Source organism: Pseudopipra pipra, chromosome 3 (assembly GCF_036250125.1).
Source record: "Pseudopipra pipra isolate bDixPip1 chromosome 3, bDixPip1.hap1, whole genome shotgun sequence".
Lineage (NCBI taxonomy): Eukaryota > Metazoa > Chordata > Aves > Passeriformes > Pipridae > Pseudopipra > Pseudopipra pipra.
In genome coordinates this window covers 2,273,076-2,283,170 of record NC_087551.1, presented here as the reverse complement: position 1 = coordinate 2,283,170, position 10,095 = coordinate 2,273,076, and the positions used below count along the sequence as shown (strand labels likewise).

At 41.2% G+C, this 10,095-nt stretch overlaps 1 protein-coding gene across 3 annotated transcripts in view; it reads right to left on the bottom strand.

Annotated features, from left to right (window-relative positions):
- The window catches only part of VRK2 (VRK serine/threonine kinase 2), a 35,460-nt gene that overhangs the window by 19,185 nt on the left and 6,180 nt on the right, over positions 1 to 10,095 (bottom strand). For all 3 annotated transcript variants that reach the window (XM_064651000.1, XM_064651001.1, XM_064650999.1), the window contains exons 3-7: positions 6,405 to 6,460; positions 5,849 to 5,918; positions 5,427 to 5,514; positions 5,181 to 5,289; positions 4,007 to 4,099 (exon numbers count right to left, since the gene is read on the bottom strand). In XM_064651000.1, coding sequence (XP_064507070.1) covers positions 4,007 to 4,099; positions 5,181 to 5,289; positions 5,427 to 5,514; positions 5,849 to 5,918; positions 6,405 to 6,460 — 416 coding nt within the window. The remainder of the gene's footprint in view (positions 1 to 4,006; positions 4,100 to 5,180; positions 5,290 to 5,426; positions 5,515 to 5,848; positions 5,919 to 6,404; positions 6,461 to 10,095) is intronic.

Genomic DNA, 10,095 nt, shown 5'->3' with positions numbered 1-10,095 from the left:
TCCCCTGTGACAGCCCAGCCCTGGTGCTCTTTCAAACCACCTCAACAACAGGCCAGCTAGAAAGTAGCCACAAATATTTGCTAGTCAGATTTGAAGTATGCAAAAAAAAAAAAAAAAAAATCATAGAATCATACAGATAAATCACAGTAACTATGAACTCTTTCTTTTAAAGCAACTCCATTAATGTACTCCATTTTTAAGCAATGCATTTGCTTAAAATACCTTCAGTAGTAGTATCAGCAGAGAGGTTTTCAATTTATACTGAAAGTGAGAAGTAGTTTTCCCACAAACATGTGACAAAAGCCTCCTGGCCACCACCAAAAATCAATCCCCTTCAGCTTGTACCAAACCAGCACTGCCCCGTTACAACCTTGCCACAGCCATTATCACAATGACTGTGTTCTTTTAAATTACCATTAATTTCATTTCATCAATTCTCATTATAACCCTTTCATCATTAAAGAGATATATAGTTCTTTATAGCTGGTTGTCACTTTTTGATAATGTAACACTTTGTGACCTTCCAAATTTGCTCAGAACACAGTAGAGGTAGTTAATGAATTTAGAGTTGTTACAGGTTTTTTTAGGGTACAGGGATGGGGAAAAGCAGATGAATAATGAGGAATATTGAGAAAAATTAAGCCAGTGTTAGTAAGTGTTTTGATACCATAAATACTTTTCACCTGCATGCTTTTTATAGGAACAACAAAACAAATAAGAACAAAAAGAGAACAAAACAGAGCAGAGCAAGATAAACAAGACACTGGAATAAGGAATGGGACACTAGCATGGAACAGCTGGGTTTGGCTGTTACACTGTACACTCCTTCCCACTCACTCACTTTAATTTTAGAGTCCTGTTTTTGTTCCAGTTTCTCTCCTTTACACATCCCAGTCTGCACCAGGCTCTGCTCTGTTATTAACAGATGTTATAGACTAAAAGCCAGATTTCTGAAGTCTTTGCACTGGATTTCAAGCAAACAGGAGTGTGCCCACCTTACCCCAGTGACAGCCACGCAGGCACAAACAATCACCTGTGGGCACGAGCAGCCAACCAGAGTCTGAGCCGCTCTCCCGCCCTTCCTGTGCACGACTCCCCCAGGGCTGGAAGTGCTGAATATCTGCTAGACATGGACAATTCTGACAGCCTGTACACGTTCTGATACACAACTGCACTCAGCTGGGGGGTTATCACCCTGCCCCTTGGGATCCTCCTGGTGTTCCCTTTATCTTGAAGTACCCAGAGCAGATTTATTGCTGGAAGGATGACAATACGGTGATTTTCTCTGTGCATTTTCTTTCCAGTGGTTCCATTACCAGGCTTGTGTCATGTCTGTAAATAATTAAGTAGATACCTACTAATCAGAGACAGATTGGTTGCTAATGGCCACAGTGCTGTCAAGTTCAGTTGGACACAACTACAAAAAGGATAAAGACCCTTTTGGGACAGGGAGTGTGAAGTTTAGTGTTTGGGACAGAAATAGCACCTCTCACAAACCAGAAGCCAAGGAGGGAGGAAAGCAGGTTGACAAAGAGAGAGGAAGGGGTACAGGGTGTCTCTGCATTCCTAAAAACACCTGAAGGAGAACAGAAAAGATTTTCATTTTTCTCATTTCATCTGCTCTTTAGCAAGTCTGTCATAGTGGGCTAAAGAGCAGGAATCACAATGATTCTTCTCACAATGAAAAACAGCTCAAAGTTGGAATTGTTTTCATACAAGTTTTCCCCATATGATCAGTGTGTGATCTCTGTATTTCCTGTGCTGGTCCAATGAAAGCTGGTCTTAATAGTCATATTTTGAAATCCCTTTGTATTCTATCTATGATAATCAAGTCTGAGAGCTCTATTCTGTAACTATCTTGTCTAAGAAACACTTAAAATTAAAATCAGAACTGAGGTGTGAATACAATTAGAATTTACATCTTAAAAATCCAAATAGGCAACTTCTGGAACAGACCTGAGTCTGCAACACTGTAGGATGTCTGCCCATATATTCCATAGGGGAAAAATACTAGAGGGTGATTGTTTTGAAGAGGTGTTCTCCTAAACTTCATTTCATTCATTTAAAACTCAGAATTTAAGCTCTTGTCTAGTGACCACTTGTCCCTTTTAATAGTATCACCATTTAAATAAGCTTAATGGATCTGAGAGTCTGTATCAATACTACTTATTTCTGCTTCATCACCCCAACAGTCCCTGCTACAACCCGAATTCCCTTTCACCCGGCCCAGCCCCGAGCCAGTGCTTCACTTGGGCTCTAATTTATGGCTCTGATCACTGCAAGTTTCCTTTCAGGCCTCTCAGATTCATGGGCTGTGCAGCCCCCTCAGTCCATCACTCCTGCTCTGGCAGTGCCTGTGCTGGGGCCGAGCTCCCAACGTATCGACTGGAGAATTGATCCCGTGACCTGTAACCGGCTGAACGGCCCCGCTGCCTCTGAGCAGCACATCTGCAGCAGCTGCTCTTGGAGGGCACTTGATTCTGATCTCCCAACCATTTCTAACCATCATTTGGAGGTCACACAGTGACAGGACCTTTGCTTTATTTGTCTCTCTGCCTCGCCACAGAAGGCAAGGGCTGGCAGTATGGATCTCACATGTGCTTTCAGAAAGGGGACTGTGTTATTTATTGGCTGCGCTGTAAATTCACCAGGTTAATTTACAGAAGAGACAGAGACCAGCAGCACAAAGTTGAATATAGAAAAATTATCTTTTTTGGAACTGCAGGAAGCCAGTGACAAATTCACACATAAGAATGCACATCAACAGCCACTAAATGACAGAAAAATGCAAAGTTGAGTATAAAGGTACATGTGCTTTTCTGAACAGGGATTTATGTCTCTTCGCCAGAACAGGGAAATACATCTTCAATAGAGATATACATTATTTTTAAGAGATAAGTTATGGGTTTGTTTCAAAAACAAATTTTGAAAATTAAAGAACACTTACAATTTATTTTCTCTTAAAATCCCAGTTCCTAAAAGAGCAAGAACCCCGAGTATAAAATTCTTTCAACAAACTTCACCACAGAAAAATTGTTAGGTAGACTGGTTTATTATGCCAGCTCCCACTGGAGCCGCAGGCTTGTGTTCCTGGCTTGGAGTTGGCCACTGGCTGATGCTCTCACCCCCTATTTATGAGATCAGGTTGATCACTTCACCTTTTTTTTAAGAAAAAAGCAAGACCATTATCCACTGTGCTGGCAGAGAGAGAAGGCTGGACAAAACCCTTCCTGGGCACTTTCTTACACACACAGAAATTAAAGTTTAATTCCTAGCATAGAAATGCAAGCAAATATTAGAAACTGTTTCTTATCAGCTCTTCTGAATTAGTATGAGAACTTTCTAATATGTTTTTATAGAATAATTTCAGTGGAAAATAAATTTTGCTGAAAGAAAATTCTACACAAAGCCTCCCAGCAGTAACACATAATTTGTACATGTTGAGTTAGAAGCCACTCAGACTGGAATAGCTATTGATTTATTTAACAAAACCTAAAAAACAAACCCTAAAACCTCTGTCCACTAATTCACAAGTACCTTATTTCCAGGGAACCTTTAGGCTTTAGAGTGTTGGAGAACAGCAATTTTAATCCTCCTTACCTGTGATATCCACTGCAACGGGCAGGACAGAAGGGTTAGTGCATGGAAACACAAGTCATGGCAATATCAGAAAGCTGGAACTTCCCAAGAATGAAAATGCAACAGGTCACACCCTTCATCTCTACTGATACACTTAATCTGGCATAACCTACAGCAGCAATTAGGTCCTACAACTTACCCACCCTTAGCTACCCCTCCACACCAGTGTCAGCAAAACACAAAAGGAACAAAGCAGAGTTTTCCCTGCTGCTTTCTCAGGCCTTAAGCTGCACAGAGCCACTGTCAGATTTGTCATGAGACATGCATGAACTCCTTCTAACACAGGAACTGTTACTGCAGAACCTACAGAACTTAAAGCCTGTAAATGGTTATAAAACACTCAAGTGCAGATGAGTAGCATGCTCACCTCGTGGGGGTTGGTGTAGCCCAAAAGCAGATTTGCTGCTTTAATGTCACCATGGACATACTCATTTTCATGGATGTATTCCAAAGTATCCAGCTAGGAAAGAGTGTAGAACAGAGGAGAAAACATCATCATCTTTTCCACTTTGCCCTTAACCCTATCAAGAAATATTTCTTACTAATGCAGTGAAATCAAGGGCTACACAGACTGAGCTGGCAAATGTGGTTTGAGCTGGAGCACAGGGACCATCCAGTCTGTCACAGGGGCTGTTCCCACCAGGATTTGCCACCAGCCACCAGCTAAACAAGCCATACTTTTCCATGAGGTGTCCCTGTGTAACTGCCTACGAGTACCAGCTTCTAAGACCACAAAGCAAGAGTGAATCCAGTAGTTTATAAAAGCCAGAGCAGATGCTGAGAACACCAAGCTCTTGAAAAGAACATATTCAATCAGTTCTGAAGGTTTGGAATAAACTCATCCTCCTTCCGCTCCTTACTGAGGTACAATAGCTCTAAATATTATTATTAACAAACATATTTGCACTTTGCAGCTCATACAAAGGACAACCTAATCCCGACTTTTGGAGTGTATAAATAGTGTTACAAATTTGCCAGTTGTGTGACTATGAAAGCCCTCACATTTTTTTTTTAATATTTATTATTATTTAATTTAAAGGAAGTTTTGGATGTGTCCAGTGTAAATCCCTCCTTCAAAAGCAGGGGTAACATAAATTAGACCATCTTAATCCTGGTCTGTACAATCAGCAAACACTGAAAATGGGGCATCCAGGCACGCAATGAACTCTGACAAATATGGATGTCTAATACAACACCCCTCAGACACTGAAAAAATAAATCAATACGTGTTGAGGCACAAGAGAACAGGCTTACACATCTCACTCTAGTGGTTTGAAGTACATGGTCTGTGTTTTAACCTATTAGAAAAGACATTTGGGTTGAGGTCACCAAATTCCAGTCTTGATTTTCTACTAAAGGTTTTCGACTAAGGGGTCTTGATTTTCTACTAAATACTCACTTTATTTTAAAAAATATGAAAAATAAGAAAATACACAGTGTTTACACTTGTTGAATTCTAACCTCAAGAGCCACCTAAAGGAACTGTATTAGAAAGATAATTCTCTAGTAGAACTCAGCAATCTCCTCCCTTCTGTACGTACCATTCGTGCCCCAAGTTGCAGAACAGTCTCCTTCTTAAATCTGCTCCCACAGTCTTGAAAGATTCTCTGCAGGTCTTCCCCCAGTCTCTCCATGACCATGAATCTATAACTACCAGGACACATATAAAAGGGAGGAAGCCTTTTAGACAAAACTGCAAGTTTGTGCCAGATTGAAAGGACTTAATCTCCATTTTTGAAAATGGATCTTCAGTCAGTTTGAGGCTTAATTACAATTTGTCTTATTACCTTTTTCCTTTGTACTCAGCCAAGCCTGATCCCCAAAACACTGGAATTCCTAAACATCTTATTTTTTTGAGATTCATCCATTTTCTTACTGCAATAATAAGATAACATGGGGTTAGAGGTAGCTGGGGAACTTCAGGTTTGGTGTTTGTTCTGTTCCAAGGCTGGGCTGTCTCTGGAGTCCATTCATTGCTGTGCACATAATAAATTTGGCTCCTGTTCTCCCTTCAGATCAGAAAGAACAAGGATAACACCCAAGTAACAAAACGACAGCAATCTAGAAATCCTGCAGCACCAACTAGGATTGGTTCAGTGGATATCAAATGAGTTGGCTGGGAACCTCTAAAGCAACAGTTCTTATTAGAAGTAGTCAAACCCAAACTTGTCCTTAAATCCACCTGAATCAGAAGTGATACATGACTTACTGTGCTCTTGTTTTGCAGCCCTCTGGTAAAATTTCAGCTCAGAAAATAAGGGGCCATTTTCAAGATATTCCTGTTGAGAAATAAATAAACTTGGTGTCATCAAAGGCATTAGAAAGACAACAATTTCTAAAGCAAAGCACGTAAGAAATTCCTAGAGGATGAAATCCCTTTTCCCCCCACATCCATGCCATCTGAAATGTAATTTTAATAAGTAGCTAAAAAGAAAAGTTGTTTGGCAACACATTTTCATAAACAACACAGATTCTTTCAGGCATTATTTAAGACCCTATTTTCAGAAATATTGTAGATCAGGTGTGTTTAAGATCTAATTTTCCTTACTAAACTGTTAAGAGCTGCAATCAAGGAAAGGAAAGAATCATGTCCAGGAAATACTGTGTGTCATGGAAATGCCAAATATATCCCCAAGCGGGAAAGTGTGTTAAAAAAAAAAAGCCACAAGCATGCAATGCAGACCCAATGCTGCAAATAAGGAGAGATAATTAAGAGAAAGAACTGCATGCAAGTTAATAATTTAGAAATGAGAGCTAAACATTACCACTTTAATTACATGAACTGCATCATCTTGTACAGGAACACGAGTATGAGGGGATGCTGCAAAGGAAGAAAGAGATGGAGATCAGGCTGTGTGCAACAAAATATCATTGCAAACAAAGACTGTGCTCACACTAAGACAACCAAAAAGATACACAGCATTCTGTCTGAATTCCTGCTTTTAAAGGTCAGAGCAAATAAAACTAAAACAACACCCAGAGAGAAGTTTTAATCAACAAGTAGAAAAGCAATTTTAACCCACATTTTCAGGAGTCTCTCCCTGGCTGTTAATTAAGGAGTAAGCAGGATGTCCTTCCTCACTGCAGGTTTGCACCACAGTGAGGATTCCATTGTAACAGACTCTGTTTAAGTCGTTCCAGTCAATTGGAAAACCTCTGTATTTGGTTGCTGTCAATCCACTGTCGTGACAAAGACACCCCTCAGAAGTTGTGACCTCCACAGGCTCCAGCCAGGATTGTCAGCTCTCCTCCCTTCCACAGTCCTTTGGCCCCAGAGGTGTGATTTCTGTGCTGACATTATTCAGACAGTGGCCTAAGCTGGGGACAGCACAGCCACCGCCTCCTCGAGGGGAGCGAGGGCTTGTGCTCTCGGAGCAAGTGGGGATTTCAAACCAATAATTGACCACAGGTGCCAATTACAGCCCAGGAGACAGAACCTCCCTGCACAGACAATGCAATCCTATTTTCTTCTGACCCTGAGAGAGCCATCAGTTCTCTCTGATACTACTGAAGCCACATGGAGCTACACTGGGATTAAAATTTAATGAGACTAAATCATCTTTTAGAATCATCACTGAACAAAACTAAAAAGAATACAGTTCCTGGGAAATAAGTGTCCCTTTCAAACTCCTTGTAATGATCAAATACCAACAACAGTCCAGGTGTGAAACACTTCAGCTGGGAGCACACGCAAAAACAGACCACTTTTATCCACATAATAAAATCAAGTAAACTTGGATCTAATCAAACCACCCAAGCTTACTTTTTTTTGATGGTCAGGGCATAAAAATATTTTTACAATAATCAGACTCCTTCAGCTGCCATCTCCCTTTGATTCTATTCAGCATCTGGGTTGAATTTGGCACTGTACACACTCTAAACACCAACAGGGTCCCCACTGCCTTCTGTTTGGCACTTCCCCACCTGAATGAAAACATCCTAAAACAGCAGCTCTGGAAGGTGTGAACCATCCATAGACAAGTAGCAGGAATGTTCAGGGCACAGATTAAAACTACAGCCAGGAAGGAAGTTTTGGTAAACTTTGTTCCTACCATATTGTTGTACTGAACTAGGAACTAGGGAACAGGCACTTATATCTTCACCTTTCTTTGCCACTTGTAGACTGTGTGTTAATAGCTGAAGACATCAGTTTAAAGGAGCACGTCCCATGTGTTTTCATTGCATTCAACAACATCACATTCCCCAAAGAGAATCAGATGTGCTCCCTTACTGACACAGACCAGAGCAGAACCTCTGTATAAACGTGTTTTAGCACCAACTTACTTAACAGAGCTTTGATAGATATAGAGCAGTATCAAATTTAAATGAATTTGAAAGAGTCTGATCTAACTTCCCTGCAGACTTCTTGACATTTTCTAGAGAGGCCTCATTGCTGGTAATGTGGGACAGGCAGCAGCAGCTGCCAGGGTAATGAAGAAGAGCAATTAACAGGAGGCAGCCCAGCAAAGGGGCCTGACCCCCACGGTTCTTACACTGGGCCACAGTGATGCTTTTTGGAGTCACACTGAAAGAACATCCTCAGGAAAAATCAACCCAAAACTAACTGGCAATTGTTACAATGTGAAAAGGGAGAACACTCAGACAAAGCTCAACAGGATCCCAAACGGGAGCCCCACAACATTCAAACCTACAAGAGCAGAAATGGTGTTTTACTGCACATACATGAAACAAGGCACAGCATTCCCCAGGAACAACACTCTAAACTTCTTACCCAGGCAGTGCTTAACCAATCCATCTCATACACACAGACAAGCAGTAGTGTGCATACCTTTTGTCACATCAGTAAAATGAACTGTTCGGATCTCAGGCAGCAACACTTCAGCCACAGCTCAGAAAAGAGACAGACTATTTTTCTGTCCATAAACAAACATAAATGGTTTTTAAAAAATTGTCTCATTACTATGTATAGTTACTTAACAGACTGGAAAGGCTCCCAAGGTTTAACAAACAGTCTGATTACATACCTCATAGCCCACCGCCACATACTCTCCTGCGAGTTTAGCTCCTGGTTAATTACTGCACACCCGTAATTAGCCATGTGCTCGCCTCGTTCTGTGTGGTGGCACATGGCTATTTATAATATTACAATCAGTGAAATGCCAGACTGCAGGACAGTGAGCACGGGCTCTGCAGGAGGCTGTGCTGACAGGCAGGAGGGCTCTCATGGCATAGAAGGACTAGATGGGGAGATTATGTCTGCAAAAAATCCTATAGCAGCTTAGTAAGTGTGAGAGTTCCCTATTTCTGTTGGTTTTATCAGCTAGACATGTGGGGGCACAATCAAAACCACTGTCTGCATAACTGCTAACTGGGAACACTGGTGCCAGGTGAAGCTGTGGAGGGGGCTGTGGCTGTTTCCACCTCATGCCAAGAGGGGTCTCACAAAACATTTGCAGAGGGCACGGCTCTGCCTCCCCTTCCTCCTTCCATCCCACAATCACAGCCAGCTACACAAATTTAAAATGCCCCCTGCAATAAAGCAGTGCAGCAAGATCCACATCCTTGGCCATCATTTCCAACTGCTGAGCCTGCACGACACAGCAAATAACCTACCTCCAGTTATCCCATGTCCAGGATTCCCTGGTCTCGTCCAGGCACAGCAGTTTTGGTCTCATCACCCATTTAAATCGTGGATTTTATCCGTTTTGTTGCCACCACCTCAATTAAGGTGGCTTTCTAAATGTTAACAAGACACAGTAACAAAAGGGTGTTTGTAGATGAGCTGCATTTCCTCCAGCCACCCAGCACAATTGCAGCCCGACAGAGCAACTGTGCCAGCTCCATTTGCCAGTTCAAACGTGCTTGTTGTAGTTTTAGCAGTTAATTTGTGGCAGCCACATTTGGAATATGGTGAAATATTTTCAATGGCTCTCACAGAACCAGTTTTGTTGACAAAGTTTACACAGTGGAAAAGAAAACAGCATTGGTTTGGCAGTTTGGAAGAACATCCCCACTCCTGTCCACAGCTGGTGTCTTTGCCACTGCTGGATATTTTCAGGATATATTTGTTTGGGAAACACGAATAAAACTATTTTCATTAGTTCTGGGGTTGCTAGTATTTTATTTTTGCTTTGTTCCATTCATTAGCTGATCCTGAAGAGCGATTTACCAGCTTAGTTTTTGCAGAAATAGAAACAAATCTCAAAAATACCCCATTTTGGAGTTACAGGCGACCTATCAAAAGAGCTGGGAAAATTCAGACCCCGTTTAAGTCAAGCCAAGAGTTGTTAAATTTAATGGGTAACAAACAGGGTGGAAGTGTTGCTAACAATAAAATAGATAAAATAGAGTGTTATCTAACAATAAAAAAGGATCCAAGTTGCAGCAATAGAATTACTAAGAACAAAATGCACGCAAGTAAATAAAAAGTAGCATTTAACACATCACTATTTCCTGCATGAGGAGGGTACTAAGATAAAATATTTAAAGGCAAAC